Here is a 22,207-nt window from a genome sequence, read left to right on the forward strand (position 1 = left end):
TACTCATCAGTTGACACATTGGAAGCAGATGTTCTACTGTGTAGCATTTTTAAGGGAAAAAATACTTTGTCCTATTGGATCATTGCCTAAGCAGGGAAGGGCTTAGGGGCCCTTGCCCCTCGAAGGTGACTACACAGCACCCACAAGGGACCATTTCCAGGTCCTTTTCTTCACTGGGTCAGGCACTGAACTGACAGGAAAACGGAAAGGTGGTATGCAATTCTCCCTGCCCCCGCTCTCACCCTACCCTCAAACTTCTTTCAGGCAGCCTGAGCTCTTGCTTGTTCTACCAGAGAGACTTAAGGATCACTAGACTTAAGGATCACTATTCTCTTCCCTTTATTGAAGACATCTCAAAGTGGTAATACTGAGTGTCAGCTATTCTCCTCCCTCCCAAAAAATATAAAATAAAAATGTCAGAATTTGCTTATTTTTGTTTTGTTTGAGAACCTCAAAATTTCTAGATCACATTCTCCCTTTTTTCTTTTCCCAAGAGAGGATACAAATGTTTTCCCCAGGGAAGACAAGAGTCAAGTCTCTGCATTCTTTCACCACCAAACAGTATCCTAGGTTCAGCAAAGCTTCAGGCTTGCAAGGATTCACCCATCAACTCAGGAAAAGGAATTTCCTTTCCCATAGAGTCTGGTTTTTTTTTTTTTTTTTCATTCCTTATAGGGTAATGTTGTTCTCTTTCCCAAGTCTTTCTATCCAGGATCTGATAGCTTGAGTTTCATGAAGCTTTTTATTCCCTCATTCTTTCCTAGTCATAGCTTTTTCCCTTCTTATCCTCCCCTCAGGACTCTTAGCTCTTATCCTTCTTCTGACTAGCCATCCTTTTTTATCAAGGGTTGCACTGCTATCCCATCTTCCACACCCCTTCCCACTTTTTTTCACAGGATATCTTGTATTCAGGATTGTGGTTGCTATTTGAGCAGTTTCGATCTTGTTTTCCCTGGGACAGCAGTCAGGAATACAGAAGTTACAGTTATAAACGGCAAGGTCAAGAGTCCTGGTCAAATACCAGAGAAACTGACAGCAGACTCTCTAGGACCACCCCCTACAGGGCTGCATAGGTCTACATGAGATCCCTCAAACAGATCCCTCCTTCTGTTGGGATATGTACGCTGGCCAATTCTAGACTCAACAACTTGTTTCATCTGAAAATCTTTCTAGAACTAAGAGGAATCAGAATTTTCTCCAAGCATTTTAAAGAATCTAACAAGCAAAGGGTCCTGATATATAATTGGATATTGACGTGTTGATAACTTTAGCAAAAAGGGGGAGGAATATAGTCATCTCTGGGTACATTATCAGGCAGATGCATTAAGATAACACATTTAATAAGAATATTGGACTCTGAAGCTGAAAATTCACGATAGTAGTCTTTGCACTAGATAACCCAGACACAACTTTCAAAAGTGGGTGTTTATGTCTTTGTTCCTGAGATAAGACATAATTTTCCCTACTTCTACTTAAGATACACCAGAAGACTCTCTAGCAAGATGCTTTTAGCCTCATCTCATCTCTGGCATAGGAGTGTGCCTTTCTTCATCCTCCCTTAAATCCCAGCATTCTAGAAAAGCCCTACATTTGGAAATCACTTAAAGTAATAATCTCTTTTGAACAGATGGGATTTTTTTTTCCCAGTTATGGACCTAGCTGCCTGAGGCCTTCAGGGTTTGACTATCTTCTTCAATAAAGGCTATGTTCTTTGTCTCTTCACTCAAGTCTTGGGCCCTCTTCTTTACAGCTGAGCGCTTGACTTGATAGTGGTGATCAAGTGGAATGGTTTTTTCTACATTTCAAGAAGTTCTCCTAATGCACTACTGCACAAAGAGTATCCCACAAACCAGCTGCTAGTCTGAGAACTGTTTATCACATGTTTACAACAAGATAAGGAGTATCGTCATGAATGTAAATGAACCATGTCACTAAACACTCTGTTTGTCCAACTGACTTGTTCCTTTTCATAGACTTTGTTGAAGAAGGAAATGAGGAATTGATTTACATTCTGGTGAAAGTTCCTTATCTTTTTATGGTCCAGTACTTTGAATAGAACTCTCTAGAGGTCTGTAACAGACCATTTTAGTCATGCTTATCTTCAGAAATGAAGCAGGCTATGTTTTATCTCAGTGCCTTTTATTTCTTCTTCTTCTTCTTCTTCTTCTTATTATTATTATTATTATTATTATTATTATTATTATTTTGAGATGGAGTCTTGCTGTGTCACCAAGGCTGGAGTGCAGTGGTGATCTCGGCTCACTGCAAGCTCTGCCTCCCGGGTTCATGCCATTCTCCTGCCTCAGCCTCCCGAGTAGCTGGGACTACAGGCACCTGCCACCACGCCCAGCTAATTTTTTGTATTTTTTTTTTTTTTTAGTAGAGATGGGGTTTCACCCTGTTAGCAAGGATGGTCTCGATCTCCTGACCTTGTGATCTGCCCATCTCGGCCTCCCAAAGTGCTGGGATTACAGGCGTGAGCCACTGTGCCCAGCCGGATGCCTTTTATTAACTACTTTATTTGAACAAAAATGGTCCTACAGCTTGGTGGGTCAAAGTAAATATCATTTTCATTCCTGGGTCTCCTTCTTCCTTAATTAAAACTCACTGACTACTCCCATGTATTTCTCCCTTCTTGAAAAAGTATTTCAAAGCCAGGCGTAGTGGCTTACGCCTGTAATCTCAGCACTTTGGGAGTCCGAGATCGGTTGGATCACTTGAGCTCAGGAGTTAGAGACCATCCTGGGTAACATGACGAGACCTGGTCTCTACAAAATATATAAAAATTCGCCGACTGTGGTGACTTGCACCAGTAGTCCCAGCTACTGGGGAGGCTGAGGCGGAAGGATGGCTTGAGTCCGGGAAGTCAAGGCTGCAGTGAGCTATGATCAGGCTACTGCACTGCAGCCTAGGCGACGGGGTAACACTCTGTCTCAAAAGAAAAAAAAAAAAAGTGTTTCAAAATAACCCTATCTTCCCCTAGCAGACTTTCATCTTTCTCTCAAAGAAGTGTGGTTCCTACTTCTATGTGTGGTTCCTACCCATGTTCTGTTCAAGCATCTTACCCAGAAGATATATGTCTAGTGATTAGGTTTCATTTAGACAAGAAGAGTTGGAAAAATCCAAACCCTGATATATAACCTCTTTTCCACCAGAATTCTGAGAAATCTCTTCAACTTGAGGTCTGATTTTTTTAAACCTTCCTTCTTCCTTCCCCAACCTCTAACAGGAAGATTACCAGTACTTAGTTGTAAGTAAAGGTTATTATTTGTAAGTATCACTGTTAGATTGTAGAACAGTAGATTGCGACAGCCATTTGTGTGTGTGTGTGACTAGCTCCTATTGGAAGGAAACTTTTTCATTGAAACTTTTTCAATGGTTATGTTATAAAGAGGCAGAATTTTCCTTGAACTCTAGAAGTACAGCCCACTTAGATAAAGGTCAAGGCAGACACAGTAGGAATGTTTACACATGTTCCCCTGTCTAGAATCTATAGGGGAACCATGAGGCCTTTACACCTAGACTCTTGCTTGACAGTAACAATTTGGTCCAGAAGCCTACAGCAGGTGTTCTCAGCTTGAGTTCACTTCCTACTTCCCAGGAGTCCAGCTGGCAGCAATTATTTTATTCTACCTTGAGAAGGCTAGTTTTTTTACTGGTAGGCTTATTTGCTAATAATAATTCATTGAGTACTTATGTACTAGGCTCCATTCTAAACACTTTACATTTCATTTATAGCGTAGTTATTATTCCTGTTTTATAGATGATAAAACTTTTTATAGTCCCAGGGAGATAAGCATTAGCAGAAAATCACACAGTTAGTGACAGAGCTGAGTCTATGTAACTGCCAAAGTAATGGTTCTTTCAGTGCCCCATCCTGTTTTCTCTAGGATGCTTCATCCCTGCCATCTGTTTTATTTCCTGACTCTTAAAAGTCCTAAGCCAGACCTTCTCCAACATCTCACTTCCTCTCCCACATCTCAGTGAAATTAGGCACTAGACATGGTTACCAAAGATCACTTAGTGGTTACCTGAAGAGTGCCTGCCCTCTTGTTTAGATGATAGAACACAAATGTATATAGGATCAAAGTTTAAATAAATGTTTAGATTGTACTAGGTGAACATCTATACTAGCCATTGAAGATGATACATAGTCAAAGAATAAAACTTACTCATAAGTAACTTAAGCTCACTTTATAGGGGAGAAGCTAATAAAATATGTAGTAGATGGAAACAAATTTAAAAATTTTTGCAAGTGAAAATTGTACTTAAGACTTTGATTCTTACAAAAATATGTTTTTATTTTAAATAGCCCATCTCTGTAAGGCTCACTGTTATTTACTAAATGCTTTCTCATAAATTTACTCCACTGTTTTTTTTATTCACACAGAATTATTTCCTAATGGATGTTCAGCCTTCAAGAAAATTACTCCCAATATAGATGAAGAAGGAGCAATGAAAGAAGATGCTGGGATGATGGATGTCCATTATAGTGAAGTAAGGATTCCAGGGCCTGCGTTGCCAGTTATATAAATTTCACTTCATAAAATTCATGTATATTAAACAATTATTATAGCTAACCTAATTTTGAAGGTAACTAAGGGTTAGTGAACTTTAAGTATTAAAACTGTCCAGGCCAAAGATGTTCCTGTTTAGAGGATCCTGTCTCTTGAACTGGTCCCATTGTCTAGTTTTAGAAATGCAGCATTTGCCATCCTCAAGTCACCATCCCAGTAACTAGATAAGAGTCAACATGTGTTGGAAATTTTTCCATAAAAAATAGAGTTAACATTGTTTTTTTCTTCAGCTAAGACAGAGTATGTCCAAAAGTATTTTTAAATGGAAAATTTCTGCTCTAAATGCCACATGGATAGAAAACAGCTTTGGCTGTCAAATCAACCACCAAAGATTTATTGGACATTAACTTAAGAGCAAGGCCCTGGACTTGGTGACCTAGGAGCTTTAAATAATTAGATATGACTAGTCCCTGACCTCCAAGGTCCACCTGAAGAGATAATACATGTACATGAAATGGAAAAAAGACTTTTGAATAATATTTGAATAATATAGACAATATGTGCCATGCAAAGTCAAAGGTGAAAGATGCCTTAGAGCTCAGGTAGACTAGAGGAGGTATGATCAGAGAGGGACTGGAAGAATGAGGACAGCCTGAAGGCATTCTAAGAGACAGGAGAAGAGCAGGGACCATGACTAAGAGGTAGGGAAGTGTAAGACATGTTTGAGGCACAGTGAGTGGATCCTTTTGGCTATAGCAGTAGGTTCCCATAGAGAAGAGTATTAGTTGAGGCCAGATTTTGAGAAACTTTCAATGTTTGGGCTTTATTCAGTAGAATATTGAATTGGTATCAAAGTCTTTTTTTTTTTTTTTTTTTTTTTTCTCCAGGAGTCTTGCTATGTCGCCAGGGTGGAGTGCAGTGGAGCAGTCTCGGGTCACTGCAACCTCTGCCTCTCGGGTTCAAGTGATTCTCCTGCCTCAGCCTCCCGAGTATCAGGGACTACAGGCATGCACCACCATGCCCAGCTAATTTTTGTATTTTTAGTAGAGATGGGAGTTTCACCATGTTGGCCAGGATGGTCTCGATCCATTGGCCTCATGATCCGCATGCCTTGGCCTCCCAAAGTGCTGGGATTACAGGCGTGAGCTACCACGCCTGGCCTCAAAGATTTTTGAGCAGGATAATGACTACATGAAAGCAAGGAAGAGGGAAGGCTAATTTGGTGATGATGTGGGAGAGGTATTGAAGATACAGGGATAGGAGCTAGAGGCAGGGGCTAGAGAGAAGGCTGCCCTAATTATCCAGATACGAGTAGTTAAGGCTTAAACCAGGGTAGTGAAAGATTCAGGAAATAGTGTGAGGAAAAGATGATGATTTGCTGGCTGTGGGAGGGGAAGGGTCAAAGGTAGCTCTAAGATTTCAGATTTGGAGGTTAAGGAGAAATGATAGATGGATGGTTTTGCAGGAAAAATGATGAATTTCATTTGATAGGTGAGTTGATTTTGAAGTGAAAGCTTATCAATATGGAAATAACCATCAAGCCATTAGAAATGTGGAATTGAGACCGGGCTCAGTGGCTCATGACTGTAATCCCAGTGCTTTGGGAGGCCGAGGCAGGTGGATCACCTGAGGTCAGGAGTTCGAGACCAGCTTGGCCAACATAGGTCTACTAAAAATACAAAAATTAGCCAGGCGTGGTGGCACCTGCCTATAATCCCAGCTGCTGGAGAGGCTGAGGCAGGAGAATCACTTGAATTCGGGAGGTGGAGGTTGCAGTGAGCCAAGATTGTGCTACTGTACTCCAGCCTGGGCAACAAAGTGAGACTGTGTCTCAAAAAAGAAAAAAAAAGAAATATGGAACTGAATATAAGGAGAGAGTTTAGGGTTAGAAATACACATCTGGAAGTCATATCCTTATGAGAACCAAAGCAGACTGAATGTTAGACATAATACAGTGAGTGAAGACCAGAGAATCAAGGACTGAAGCATGGGGGAAAGTTCACAAAGAGTGTGAACATAGAAAACAAGAAAGAAACACAGAAAAGCAGAGATTGCAGTTATAGTGCCATAAAATTACATTTCTTAAAAAACTTGTATTAAACAATGAGATTAAAATTACAGTGACATACTTCATAAATACTTTATGAGTTGATTTTTAAAAATACACAAATCTCAACTTAGCTCTGGTTTATTTAATGATCCACCTAGAAGCTTTACCTACTATTTATACATAGTCTCTCTCCCTATCAGTAAAATAAGGACAATAATACTATTGTGGTCACTTCACAATACATGTGAAAACTTAAAAAGTCATGAAGTGTGAGAATAATGTCAGGTTTTATCATTGACCTACTTGGCAGTGAGATTTCTTAAAGGCAAGTTGGTGTCCTTTTACCCTCAGAACCTACAAGGATAGATACTTAAAATATGTTTGCTGAATTAATTGATCATAACAGAGACACAAGATACTTGAATTTTTATTCCAGCTCGATTTTTGACTGTGTAGCCTTGGACAAGTTAATTCATGTTTCTGGATCTTAGATGATTTCCCAGAGACCTGCAGGTTTTACAGGCTGACAGCAGAAAGATTTAGAGGATTTCATGGGGCTTAACTGGTTCAGTACAATTGAACTTATATCCTTGCCTTCTAAACAGTAGCTTCAGTGTATTCATAGAAATGCCTTTGAGCTCGACCCTTTTTTATACTCTTAAGGAGAGCAGTAACTTTTCTTAATAATCAAAAACCATAATTAGTTTTATGTATAAACACATTTGTTGGAAATCTTTTGGGTTCTACAAGTAATTTATACATACTTTTATTTGATATATACAGGTAGAATCATGTTCTATCAAGTGCCACTTTATGTTTCAGTTTGCATAATAAGGCTTCTTCCTTATACCCTAGCCAATTAAAAAAAAAAACTAACACTGATTTGGAAGTTACATTGAAATGAAAAATACAAACTGTTGTCCATTTAGTGCTTGTATTTACATATGTGAGTTAAACCGGTAATAATGCAATGTAACTTGTTTCCAAAAATGTATTTCTGACTTGATTTGCAACAGTCTTTTTTTTTACCCATGACACCACCTCAGGAGGTCCTGATGACATGTGCCCCTGCAATAGATTTTAAACATATAATTAATATATAATTGGGCTGGGCATGGTGGCTCACACCTGTAATTCCAACACTTTGGGAGGCCAAGGCAGGCAGATCACTTGAGGCCAGGAGTTCAAGACCAGTCTATCCCACATGGTGAAACCCCGTCTCCACTAAAAATACAAAAATTAGCTGAGTGTGGTGGCACAGGCCTGTAATCCTAGCTATTCGGGAGGCTAAGGCACAAGACTCTCTTGAACCTCAGGGGCAGAGGTTGCAGTGAGCCAAGATCGTGCCACTGCACTGCAGCCTGGGCAACAGAATGAGACTGTGTCTCAAAAATAAAAATAAAAATTATATAATTAATACATAATAAAATCTTAAACAATTTGATGAATTTTGACAGTTGTATACACCCATGTAACCATGTAATCAGAAACAAAAAAATAGAACATGCCCATTCCTTCGGGAAAGGTTCCCTTGTGCCCATTTCCAGTCAGGCTCCCCACCTTCACCATCTGATTTCTATCACCATGAATTAGTTTTTATGGCATATAAATGGAATCATTCAATATGTACCTTTTTTTTTATCTGACTTCTCTTGTTTAACCTAATATTTTGAGATTCATCCATATTGTTGGGTATATCAAAAGTTTGTTCTTTTCCATTTTCTTTATATACAAATTTTAAATCCATTCAGTTAATGGGATTTTGAATTGTTTCCAGTTTCAGGTTGTTATGAATAAGTCTACTTTAAACATTCCTATCTATGACTTATTGTTGACATATGCTTTTTTTCTCTTGGGTAAATATCTAGGAGTGGCATTGCTGAATCCTAGGGAAGATATATATTTAACTTTTAAGAAATTTCCGAAGAGCTTCTCAAAGTGGTTGGACCATTTTATACTGTTTGCCAGTAGTAGATGAGAGTTCTATTTGCCCCACATCCTCCCTAGCATCTGATATTGCTAATCTTTTTAAATTTTAGCCATTCTATTAATATTAGATGTGAATCAACATCTCATTGTGGCTTTTATTTGTATTTCCCTAGTAACCGATGATGTCTACCACTTTTTCAGATGTTCATTGGCCTCTTTTATATTTTCTTTTGTGAAATGTTTGTCTTTTATCCATTTTAGAAATCACATTGCCTACTTTTTATTGTTGTTTTGTGGGAGTTCTTTCCTGGATATAAATCCTTTGTCAAGATGTGTGTGTTGTATATTTATTTACCAGCTTCTGACTTGTCCATTCACTTTCTTAATTAAGTCTGTGGTTGAGCAGAAAATTTTGGTTTTGGTTGTAATTGATGAAATCCAGTTTATTATTTTATAATAATTTGTTCTTTTTGTATCTGGTCCCAAAAATCTTTGCCTACCTCAAGATCCTGATAGTGTTGTCCTGTGTTTTCTCCTAGAAACTTTGTTTCCGAGTTTTGTTTAGGTCTGTAATATATTTAAAGTTCATTTGTGAGCATGGAATGAGATAGAGGTCAAAGCTTTTTTTTTTTTTTTTTTTCTGGACAGTTAGGTGGTACATACCATTTGGGGAAAAACAAGACTTTCCTTTTGTCACATTGAATTTACTTTGGCACCTTGGTCAAAAGTTCGTTTCTTCATATTTGTGTGGGCTATTTCTGGATTCTTGGTTCTCTTCCATTGCCCATCTTGATGCCAGTATCACACTTGATTACTATAACTTAAGTCTTGAAATCAGGTAGTGTTAGCCGTCCAGCTTTATTGTTTTTCAAAGTTGTTTTGGCTATTCTACATCCTTTGAATTTCCATATAATCTTTAGAATCGCCTTTTCTATATCCTCAAAATAGCCTGAGAGTGGAGAGTTTAACAATATTGAATTTCTCAATCAATGAACGTTTATTTGGGTTATCTTTAACTGCCAATAATATTTTGTAGTTGTTAGGGTAGAAGTCTTGGGTTAGATTTATTGGTAGATATGTGATGTTTTGATGCTATTGTAAATAATATTGTTTGCTTTTACATTTTCATTTTTTAATATGTTGTTGCTAGTATATAGAAATATAATTGATTTTGTATGTTGCTCTTATGTCCTGCAACCTTACTAAGTCTGCTTATTAGTTTCTGTAGTTTGTATGTTTTTTAGGATTTTCTACATACACAATTATGCCATATGCACAGAACAATTTGACTTTTTCTAATCCTGTATGTCTTTTCTCTTTCTCTTGCCTTATTGTACTGGCTAGAACCTTCAGCATAATGTTGGATATAAGTGGTGGGAGCAGACTTTCTAACTTGTTCTCAATCTTAGGAGAAACATGTCTAGCCTTTAGATTTTTAGTAAATGCCTTTTATCAGATTGAGGAAGATCTCTTCTGTTCTTTGTTTCTTGAGTTCTTTTTAAATATCATGAATGGATGTTAAGTGTTGTAAATGCTTTTTTCCTGCATCTATTGAAAGAGATATGATTTTTCTCTTTTATTCAGTTTATGTGGTTGTATGTTACATTTTTTTTAAATTGTAACCTAACTTTACATTCCTGGGATAATTCATACTAAGTGTGTACCTTATATTTAATTCCCCCAATGTTTGTCCCAAAATTGCTGGAAATTTTAATTTGGCTAGCAGGCATTAATATATAGATATTTTATTCAAGTAGCAACATTTATTTCACATATACTATCCAGTGACACTAAAATAATTACTGGAAAGGCCAATATAAGTAAAATATTGTCCCTACTCTCAAAGAATCATAGCCTATTGGAAAAGTCAGATATGTAGATAATATGTAAATAATGTACAAATATAGTGATAAATCCTTACCAAAAAATTAATGAAATAGAAAAAAAGATGTGTAGTGTCTTGCCTACCCTGTATTGATAAGGAGAAGGATCCTGGAAAAGGTGATACCTAAAGTGTTTTAAAGAGATTAACCAAGTAGAAGGGATTAAAGAGAGGAAGGCATAGCCTGAACAAAGACATAAAGCTAAGACACACCATTGTGATTCAGGGAAACTACTTAGTTCACTGTTGTTATAACATAAAGTACAAAGTTTGGTATGATGAATGATGAGATTATGGAAGTATCAGCCACATCATTGCAAGCTTTGTGTCCCACATGAAGGAGCATGTCCGTTGTTCTGTGAGTGATGCGCAGCCATTGCCAGATTTTAAGAAAGGGAGAGTGACACGCTCAGGTTTGCATTTTAATCAGAACCCTATGGCAGATGTGTGGAAGATGTATTTGAAAGAGCCAAGACTGGAGGCAGGAAGATAAATTAAGAAAAAAAAATAGGGAAATTTTGCACCTTAGCAATAAGAGAAATGGAGAGAAAGGGTCAGATTTGAGAAATATTTAGGAAGTAAAACTGGCAGGACTTGGTGATGAACTCATTATAGAATGAGTAAAGAAAGAGGGTGTGATAGTTTCATAGATATCTTAACCTATTTGGGCTTCTGTAAGAAAATACCAGAGACTGGGTAGGTTATAAACAACAGAAATGTATTTTTCACTATACTGGAAGCTTAGTAGGTGAAAATAAAGGTGTTGGCTGACTTGGTGTCTGGTGAGGATCCACTTCCTAATTCATACATGGTATCTTCGCACTGCACCCTTATGTGGTGGAAGGGGGTGAGCTAACTATCTGGGGTTCTTTTTATTAGGGTACTAATCCCATTCATGAGGGCTCTGCCCTCATGACTTAGTCATCTCCCAAAGTCTCCACCTCCTAATACACCATCACCTTGGGGGTTAGGATTTTAACATATGAATTCTGAGTAAACACAAACATTCAGGCTGTAGCATTAAGACTGCAACATCAAAGTACCACAAATTAGGTGGCTTAGAACAAGAGAAATTTATTGTCTCACAGTTCTAGAGTCTAGAAATATGCAGTCAAGTTGTCAGGGCCATGCTCCCTCTGAAACTCTGGGTAGAAGCCTTCCTTGTCTTCTGGTGGTAAGAGTTGTTCCTTGACTTCCCTTGACTTGTGGCTGCATCACTCCAGTCTCTGCCTCTGTAGTCACATGGTGTTTGCCCTGTGTGTCTCTATCTTCATATAAAGATACCAGTCATACTGGGTTGGGGCCCACCCTACGCCGGTATTGCTTCAACGATCATATCTGCAATGACTCTGTTTTCAAATAAGGTCACATTCTGAGGTGCTTGGGGTTACAACTTCAACTTACCTTTTTGGGGGACACAATTCAGCCCATAACAGATGATCAAGTCAAAACTGCGCTTAGTTTGCTACCTAAGGGTCTATAGGGCATTGCCACTGGCAAGATAGGAAACACAAGTATAAGAGCTAGATGATGAATTCGATTTTCTAAAGGACATACGGGAAGAGCTGTTTTAGCGATCAGTTCTATAGGTCTGAAGTGCATCTCTTTAAGATAGAAACAGGCTGTTATGACTTATGGGTAGCATCAGTAATTGGCTTCATGTTTTCATGGTTGAGAACATGAGATGATGGTTCACAAAAGAGTTTTATAGCAACTGTTATTCTGGCAGGGCTGGTGATCTCTATCTTGAGCTGTTATCCTATCGTTCTCAGTAATTTTAGAACCATCAGTTGGGAAGTGTTCTTTATCAAAACTGAATCATTTTAATACCAACCCACAAAAATAAAAACTAAAAAAAAATTTAAAACATCGAATCATTTTAATAAACACCTAAATCACCAACACAATATTTGAAAATGTTGTCAATTTTTCTTAAGACTGATATGGGTAAATATTGTTTTAATATAAAAAATAATGGATGTTAGACATTCAGACATCCTCAATTTGGAATAAACAATATATTCCCTTTTTAAAAATATTCTTTCTTTATGTGTTAACATTTGCAACTGTAGTTAACATCTTCATTATGTGAATAAACAAAATAATCATAGTTTACTATCGTTAACATCAATTTTATATTTTTAAGAATGTTTTTAACTTTAAATACTTTAAATATTTGATTTATAAAATATAGTCACACAAGTATGTTCCTTTTGTGCATCTCATTGAATTTAGTACCATCTGTTTGTTTTCTACCAACTTGAAATGCTTCAAAATTTATTTGTCCAAAACTCTAAAACTATTTTTAATTCCTAATTGGATTTTTCTCTTAATGCAGGAAGTCTTGCTGGAGTTGCTAGAACAATGTGTGGATGGCTTATGGAAGGCAGAACGTTATGAAATAATTTCTGAGATTTCCAAGTTGATCATTCCAATTTATGAGAAACGTCGTGAGTTTGAGGTAGACAATTTGAACATTTTTGTCATTGACTTACGTATTTTATTTTGGTTTTAGGGAAAACAGTAATATAGTTCTGTTACTATTATTCTACTCGGTGTCCTCTGAAGAATATAAGGTTCATTAGATTATGACTTTTGTATTTTATCATAGAATATAGATAGTCTATCATTTTGACACATTTGTCCAATTTCAAAGTGACAATCCCTAAAAAGGCTATTAAATCCTAAGATTTTTTAATGTTTTCACCACAAAGGAATGATAAATGTTTGAGATGATACATTTACTAATTACCCTGTTTTGATCATTACACAATGTTGGCATGTATGGAAATAACATTCCCCCCATAAATTGTACCCCATAAATATGTACAATTATTATGTGTCAATTAAAAACAACATAAAACTTCCTTTGGTCCTGCTTATGAAAAGAAAATAAAGTGAAACTTAAAAAGTCCTACCTTATATTCATTTATGTTTTCCGAATGAAATTAAGGCTAAAAGATCCAAAATAGAAATTGAGATTTAAATTAGACCAGTGGTTCTGAAAAAAAAATTTTTTTTTTTTGAGATGGAGTCTCACTGTGTTGCCCAGGCTGGAGTGCAGTGGCACAGTCTTGGCTCACTGCAACCTCTACCTCCCGAGTTCAAGCAATTCTCCTGCCTCGGCCTTCCAAGTAGCTGGGATTACAGACATGCACCACCATGCCCCACTATCTTTGTATTGCTAGTAGAGATGGGGTTTCACCATGTTGGCCAGGCTTGTCTCGAACTCTTGACCTCAAGTGATCCTCCCGCCTTAGCCTCTCAAAGTGCTGGGATTACAGGCATGAGCCACTGTGATGGGCCTGAAAATATTTTCATCTAGCACCCTCCCCTCTTTCTGTCAGAGCACAAAATAATCAGTGTTGTTTTCACTAAACCTTCACTTTAAAAAGCTGTCAAATTTCCATGTTACCCAGGGAAGAGGCATAGACATGATTGTATTCTTTATAATTCAGCGGAGAAACTAAAGGTGCTGGCAGATGACAGTGGGGTGGGTAATAATACACTAGTAATAGCCCTATTATGAGAATTTTAAAATTTTGACTTGCCAAATAAACTATTGATAAAGTATAGTTAATAAAGAGTAGTAGTATCATGAACAGCAATTGCTACCAGCACTAAACACGATTTTTTAAATATTCAAGTCTCTTAGTCCATATCATAATTTCTATCGCTGCTGTACTGGGAAGGGATGATTTAGGATTCAAGCCATTTTTTAAAAGCAAGGCAATTTACTCTTAAATAAAGCAGTTAGGCCTTTCCTTGTTGACAGTTTCTGAGAGTGAACACACATAGATTTAATATAATCTGAGCAGTGTTTTTGTCTCTCCTCCAAACTGGCTCTGATCAAACTCACTTTTTCTTCCTAGATTCTAGGTCTTCCTCTCTTTCTGCCATACATTTGGTGTAAATGGGGCATGCCTGAAAACTCATAGTAGAATTCAAGTGAATATGGTAATAAGCTGAAGTTAAGTATAGGTCATACAGATGGCAAAGAATAGCCTATGAGACAAAACTAGATTTGCCATTACCCCTCCTATCAAAGCATTACATCTGAAGAACCTTTGTAGTAATTTCAAAATAAAGTCCCCATTTTCTGACTCTTAGGATGAAGGAAGTTCTGGCTGTTAGAAACCCAGGGAGCCTTTTGCTACTTAGCCAACCAATAGGGAAGAAAGAAAAATATATCTTCTCTACACATTAAAGAAAATTATGTTTTCTATAGGGGAACTAGTCCTATTTCCTTGGAGGGGTGTAAGGGTCTGTATAAATCCCGTAGCACTCTGTATAGATGAAGTAATTGTGTTTAGGACTGATGTAGCTGGAGCGTGGTAGTGCACGCCTGTGATCCCGGCCATTTGGGAGGCTGAGGTAGGAGGATTGCTTGAGTACAGGAGATTGAGGCTGCAGTGAGCTATGATTGAGACACTGCACGCCAGCCTTGGCTAAAGAACAAGATCCAATCTCAAAACAAAACCAAAAAATAGAACACTGATTTATACTTTTCCAGTGTATCTCTATGGAATGAGCTGAAAACTATCAGAGATAGCAGCCAAGGTAAGGAAGATTTCCCTCCAATTGAGCTCAATTGTAAAATATAATATGGGAAGAATTTTAGAGAAAGAAGCTTGTGTGTTCTTCCTTTTTTATTGAGGTGACATTTATATAATATACAATTAACCATTTTAAAGTATAGAAGTCAGTGGCATTTAATATATTCACAGTGTTGTGCACCCATCACCTCTTTCTAGTTTTAAAACTCCCCAGAAAAACACTCCATACCTATTAAGTAATTACTCCCCACCCCACTCCCACTTTCCAATAACCACTAAGCTGCTTTCTGGATTTGCTTATTCTGGATATGTCATTTAAAAGGAATACAGATTGAGCCTCCCTAATCTGAAAATTCGAAATCATAAATGCTCCCAAATCTGAAACTGTTTGGGCATGGTCATGATGCTCAGTGGAAATACTCACTGGAACATTTTGGATGTCAGATTTTCAGATTAGACATGTTCAGTTGGTAAGTCCAATGCAAATATTTCAAAATCTCAAACACTTCTGGTCCAAAGCATTTCAGATAAGGGATACTCAACCTGTAGTATAATATGTGACCTTTTATGTCTGGCTTCTTTCAGTTAGCATTTTCTTTTTTTAAATTGAGACACAGTCTCACTCTGTCACCCAGGTTGGAGTACAGTGCAACCTCTGCCTCCTGGGCTCAAGTGATCCTGACACCTCAGCCTCCCAAGCTGTGAGGCGCACACCACCACTCCTGGCTAATTTTTGTATTTTTAAGAGAGATGAGGTTTCACCATGTTGTCCAGGCTGGTCTCAAACTCCTGACCTCAAGTGATCCACCTGTCTCAGCCTTCCAAAGTGCTGGGATTACAGGCGTGATCCACCGCACCTGGCCTGTTAGTGTAATATTTAGAGGTTCATGTATCAGTTGTAGCACATATCAGAACTTCATTCTTTTTTATGGCTGAGTAAGATTCCATTGCATGGATACACTGCAGATTGTTTATCCATTCATCCACTGATGGGCATTTGGGTTGTTTCACCTTTTGTCTATTATGAATAGTGCTGTTGTAAACATTCACATACAAGTTTCTGTGTGGATATATAATTTCAATTCTCTTGAATATATACTAGGGAGTAGAATTGCTGGATCATTTGGTAATTCTATGTTTAACTTTTTGACACCCACGAAGCTGTTTTCCACAGTGGCCATACCATTTTACATTTCAATCATCAGTGTACTAGGATTCCTATTACTTCATATCATCACCAACATTTGTTATTTTCTGTTCATTTTATTTTGTTTTGTAAAATCCATCCTAGTGCATGTGAAGTGGCACCTCATTGTCTTGGTTTGCATTTCCTTAATGACAGTGAGATTGAGTGATTTTTCGTGTCCTTGGCTGCTTGTACATCTTCTTTGGAGCAATGTCTATTCAGATCCTTTGCCCATTTTTAAAATTGGTTTGCATATATTTTGTTGTTGAGTGGTAAGAAGTCCTTAAATATTCTGGGTACTAAACCCTTATCGGATCTGTGATTTGCATATATTTTTTTTCCATTCTGTAGGTCGTCTTTCACATTTTTGATAGTGTTCTTTACACAATGTGCTCTCTTTTTCTGGAAGTGCAGAAAAACATATCCTTTGGAAATATCTGTGAACTTGCATAAAAGCAGCCCTCACTGCAGCTTACACCATTACTTATTGTTATATTTGCATTTTATTTTCCTCTTTAAATACGTGGATTGTTTATTCTCATGTCTCTCTACCTGAGGGCTCAAGCAAAGCATTTGGCTGCCCTTTCAGTTAAAAATATTGAGACCCTGTAGAAAATAGTAGTTGATAATACAATATTTCAAAATTAAAAATGTCCATTGAGATGTGAATAAAATGAAGCATGATATTAAAAAGTACAATGTTATTGAGGAACAGAAAACCACATACCGCATGTTCTCACTCATAAGTGGGAGTTGAACAATGAGAACACATGGACACAGAGAGGGCAACAACACACACAGGGCTTGTTGTGGGGTGGGGGGTGGAGGGTGAGGAGAGGGAACTTAGAGGATGGGCCAATAGGTGCAGGAAACCACCATGGCACACATATATCTATGTAACAAACTTGCACTTTCTGCACATGTAGCCCCCCCTTTTTTTTTTAGAAGAAATTTCTTTTAAAAAGAAATACAGCGTTATTTTACCATTTTAAGTTCTACCCTTAGACCTAAAGTTGTTGAGGACTGTCTAATTGTTACAAAGGGAGATGAGTAGGAATGACCCCACCAAGACCATTTTGAAAAGAATATACTGGTGCTTTTTATTCTTGTACATTCATCTTGAAGACATTTAGTAATTAAACAAAAAAACAAAGCTGATTTGTATATTTTTATTTTTCAGAAACTTACTCAAGTTTATAGAACTCTTCATGGAGCTTACACAAAAATTCTGGAAGTTATGCACACAAAAAAGAGACTTTTAGGCACTTTCTTCAGAGTTGCCTTTTATGGCCAAGTAAGTGTACTTGAGTTCATAACGTTTTCCTTTTTAAACATTCACCTTTGAATTACTAGTTTACTGTAGCAGCTAGGATTCTGTCCAGATAGAGTGCCTATTACAACAGCAGAGAGCCTCTTTTGTATGTATAAAGTTCACTTTGGTTCTCATATCTAAATCCTTCAGGTCAGAATATGACAGAGAAGGTTTTGATTTCTGTCAGCTTCATTTTCTGTTAAGCTTTTTAAAGTACATATTAAATATATAGTAGTTAAAACTTTTAAATAAAAAACAGGTAAGTGTACAGGGAAGGAAAAAACCTAGTTTGGAAATCTTCCTCAGACCATATGTTTATATGATTATAAATTTGAAAATTATCAGGAATTTGAAAATTCTCATGTATTTGAAGTTCAAAGGGTAAATACATGCATGGGACTTTTAGTAATATTATTCAAAATGTATTTCAAATATATTATTACTAGTTATTTAATAGATTTTCTTTACATGTTGTGTTTGCTCATATTATTTATAAGTTATTATTTGTTTAACTTTATAATAGTCTTTTTTTGAAGAAGAAGATGGAAAGGAGTACATCTATAAAGAACCAAAGCTCACTGGCCTCTCAGAAATTTCCTTGAGACTTGTTAAACTTTATGGTGAAAAGTTTGGCACGGAGAATGTCAAAATAATTCAGGATTCAGACAAGGTAACACATACCCTGCATTTTGAAATCATTATTTGCTAGTTCCAGGCATTGTACATTGCTCCTGACTTTTTCCTTTTTTAACTGGTAGAGAAGCATGAAAATAGAGCTTTCCAGATAATAAAAGAAAGAATAGGGGTTTTGGAGTCAGAGATAACAGGTTTCAAATCTCTACTCTCTGCCACGCACTAGCTGTGTCACCATGGGGAAGGTACTTAACTCTCTGTGCTTCATCGTTCTTAGTAATAAAGTGGAGATAATAATAGTAGTATTTTCCTCATGAGGTTGTTGTATGGATTAGATGAGTTAATATACGGAAAGTATAATCACTTTCCTGGTACATAAAAAGCATTCGCTAATAATAACAAGCTAGCGTGCTCACTAAAGGGTTAGATATTATCGTAAATGCTATTGTACATCATGATTCTCCATTACATCATGATTAAAATCCTCTTGGAGCATGCATTTTACTCTCAGATGTCCTTGGTTCAGTAATAGTGACTGTAGTTAACATTTGCAATTAAATAGGTTTAGGAGAGATCCTTGAGCCTTGCTCTAAAAGTTATCCATCCCTCTGGGCCCTGCCAAGGCATAGTGAGAAGGTTTACATCATAGCAAGAGAGGCCCTTTCCTAGGAAATGCATAGTTCTCTATAGACAGGATTTGGGGGAAGCACTGTAGGAATGCCTAACTGTCCTTAGTTGCCTTGGGTATGCCCAGACTTAGAGCTGATTTTTAAGGGTAGGAAGGACATATAAAATTGAAGATTTGTATCCACAGCAATATTTACTGAGTGACTATGATAAGCACAGTGCTATGCAGAACACTTAAAAGTTAGCAGGAAGCATCACCATCGTGAAAAAGCCCATGGCTATTGTAAAGACACTTCATTGTCTACCATGAAAATAATCTCTTCACTTTGTAGACTTACATATATCTCTTGGAGATGACTTTGTCTTAAACATAAACCTAAGACATTTAAAAATAGATTTGGTGGTAGTTTCAAACGTAATATATGGCAAACACTCTCTACTTCTTATCAGTTTCACTCTTTTGTGTTGTTTCATTGCATTGAAACAACAGAAGATTTTCTCCCCTTGCAGCCAGATAGTGTTAGACTTGTTCCCACAGTATTGATTACTGTATAAATGGAAAGGTAACGAAAAGTCAGACTTTCTGTGCAACATGCAGTTTTCTACCTTATTCTGCCTCTGAAAACTGGGCCAAAGAATGCTAGTGACAAACCACTATCAGGTGGCTGGACCCCTGATGTTTGTTATGTATCATGTTTTAGTAGTTCCCTATAGGCAACAGGCATAATAAGCAGTTCCTGCTTTTAAAATATATTTATTGTTTTCTCAATGTGCGAAAGTGAAAATTTAAAATACTCTTTTCCCTTGCCAAAGAACAAAATCTGCATAAGGGCAAAGGCAATTTGAAGAGGAGTTTGGCAATGTCTTCCAATATTTTAAATGTATGTGTCCTTGGACCCAGCAATTTCACATTTAACATTTTATCTTGTAGATGTACACATATAAATATATATGGTTAAAGTTGTTCACTGCCACAAAATTTATATAGCAAAAACCTGGAAGCAGTCTAAACGTCCATATGGCTGAAGAAATGGTGGTCTTACCCGTATGATGGATATAACCACCTAGGCATTAAAAAGCACGAGAGATTTGTAAGTGTCCATATGAGAACCTATCAAGATACATATTTTTTTCTTTTCTTTTTCTTTTCTTTTTTTTTTTTTTTTTTCCGAGACAGGGTCTCGCTCTGTTGCCCAGGCTGGAGTGCATTGGTGCCATCTTGGCTCACTGCAACCTCTGCCTTCTGGGTTTAAGCAATTCTCCCACCTCACCCTCCCTAATAGCTGGGATTACAGGCACCCACCACCACGCCTGGCTAATTTTTGTATTTTTAGTAGAGATGGGGTTTCACCATGTTGGCCAGGATGGTCTCAAACTCCTAACCTCAAGTGATCCACCCGCCTCAGCCTCCCAAAGTTCTGGGATTACAGGCCTGAGCCACTATGCCTTGCCGCTTTTAATTTTTTTCGAGACAGGGTCTGGCTCTGTCGCCCAGGCTGGAGTGCTCTGGCAGGATCACAGCTCACCGCAGCCTTGACCTCCTGGGCTCAAGCGATCCTCCCACCTCAGCCTCTTGAGTAGCTGGGACTACAGGTGTGTACCACCACACCTGGCTAATTTTTGTTTCTTGTGATTTTTTTTTTTTTTTTTCTGTAGCGATGGGGTCTCACTATGTTGCCTAGGCTGGTCTCAAACTCCTGGGTTCAAGCAATCCTCCTGTCTTAGCCTCCTGAATAGGTGGGACTACGGGTGTGTTGCCACCATACCCCAGCTAACTTTTTTATGTTTCTTAGAGACAGGATCTTGCTATGTTGCCCAGGCTGGTCTCAATCTCCTGCGCTCAAGCAGTCCTCCTGTCTTGGCCTCCCAAGCCTTGGGACTACAGGCATGAACCACTGCACCTGGCCCCATGTAAATCTTTTAACTAAGCAATTTCTTTTCTAGGAATTTATACTAAGGAAAAAATCAGAAAAAAGTGCACACAGTTTTAAACACAAGGATGTTCATCAGAACTTTATTTACAATAGCAAAAAGTTGGAAAACAGCCTGTCTCCACTAATGAGAGAATGGTCCAATAAGTCACGTTTATCCATACAGCCATTAAAAGTAATGTCAGTGACTATAGTACAAACTGTTGGCCAGACATGGTGGCTCATGCCTATAATCTCAACACTAGGAGGCTGAGGCAGGAGTATCACTTGAGCCCAAGAGTTCCAAGCTAGCCTCAGCAACACAGCCTCTACAAAAAAAAATTTAAAAATTAGCCAGGTGTGGTAGTGCATGTCTGTGGTCCCAGCTACATGGGAAACTGAAGTGGGAGGATCACTTGAGCCCAGGAGGCTGAGGCTGCAGTGAGACATGATCACACCACTGCACTTGAGCCTGGGCAACAGAGCAAGACTCCATCTCAAAATAAATAAATAAATAAGCTATGATACCTGTGTTTTTATTGAGGTGTAATTCACATAATGCACAATCAAAACAATGTTTAGTATGACCTCAATTTTCTGAATACATATACATAGAAGAAAGATTAGAAGGAAATATATAAAAATGTGAATAATGGTCATTGCTGGGTAGTAGGATTACAGTTGTTTTTTTTTTTTTAATTTTTATTTTTATTTATTTATTTTTTGAGACGGAGTCTCACCTTGTCACCCGGACTGGAGTGCGGTGGCGCAATCCCGGCTCACTGCAACCTCTGCCTCCCAAGCTCAAGTGATTCTCCTGCCTCAGCCTCCTGAGTAGCTAGGACTACAGGCGCATGTCACCCTGCCCAGCTAATTTTTGCGTTTTTAGTAGAGGCGAGGTTTCACCGTGTTGGCCAGGCTGGTCTCAAACTCCTGACCTCAAGTGATCCGCCTGCCTCGGCCTCTTAAAATGCTGGGATTACAGGCATGAGCCACCGTGCCCGGCCAATTACAGTAATTTTTAATTTCTCCATATGTTTCTGTAGTCTCCAAATAGATTTCTGTAACTTCTTTATAATCAGAAGTAAGTGATTTTTAAAAAGAATGAAGACCCCCCCCCCCCCTTTACTGGAAACACAATTATAATGGCAATGTTCCTCACTTGGTCTCAAAGAAGTTAGTAGGTTACCTTATCTCCTTTTCCCTTCCATTGAATAGGATTTAAAAAAATAATAATAAATTAAAATTTTTTAAAAAAACCTTTCTTATTTTATAGGTAAATGCCAAAGAGCTTGATCCAAAATATGCTCATATACAAGTTACTTACGTGAAGCCTTACTTTGATGACAAAGAACTCACAGAAAGAAAGACCGAGTTTGAAAGAAATCATAATATCAGCAGATTTGTTTTTGAGGCCCCTTACACTTTATCAGGCAAAAAACAGGGCTGTATAGAAGAACAGTGCAAACGCCGTACAATCTTGACAAGTAAGTACAGTTTTACATGTTAACTTCTTATTTGTCTTGGTCTTTTTCAGTATACACGAGTAGCAGCTGGCCAGCTGGACCATATAACTGAAATTTTAATTATTATTTGTTCTGCTGT

The 22,207-nt window shown here is 37.7% G+C and overlaps 1 protein-coding gene across 2 annotated transcripts in view; it reads left to right on the top strand.

The window, feature by feature from the left end:
- DOCK11 (dedicator of cytokinesis 11) overlaps positions 1–22,207 on the top strand; it is a 188,719-nt gene that overhangs the window by 161,209 nt on the left and 5,303 nt on the right. For both annotated transcript variants that reach the window (XM_025373267.1, XM_025373266.1), the window contains 5 exons: positions 4,391–4,497; positions 12,717–12,839; positions 17,301–17,414; positions 17,956–18,102; positions 21,879–22,089. In XM_025373267.1, coding sequence (XP_025229052.1) covers positions 4,391–4,497; positions 12,717–12,839; positions 17,301–17,414; positions 17,956–18,102; positions 21,879–22,089 — 702 coding nt within the window. The remainder of the gene's footprint in view (positions 1–4,390; positions 4,498–12,716; positions 12,840–17,300; positions 17,415–17,955; positions 18,103–21,878; positions 22,090–22,207) is intronic.

The sequence above is a fragment of the Theropithecus gelada genome, chromosome X (assembly GCF_003255815.1).
Source record: "Theropithecus gelada isolate Dixy chromosome X, Tgel_1.0, whole genome shotgun sequence".
Classification (NCBI taxonomy): Eukaryota; Metazoa; Chordata; class Mammalia; order Primates; family Cercopithecidae; genus Theropithecus; species Theropithecus gelada.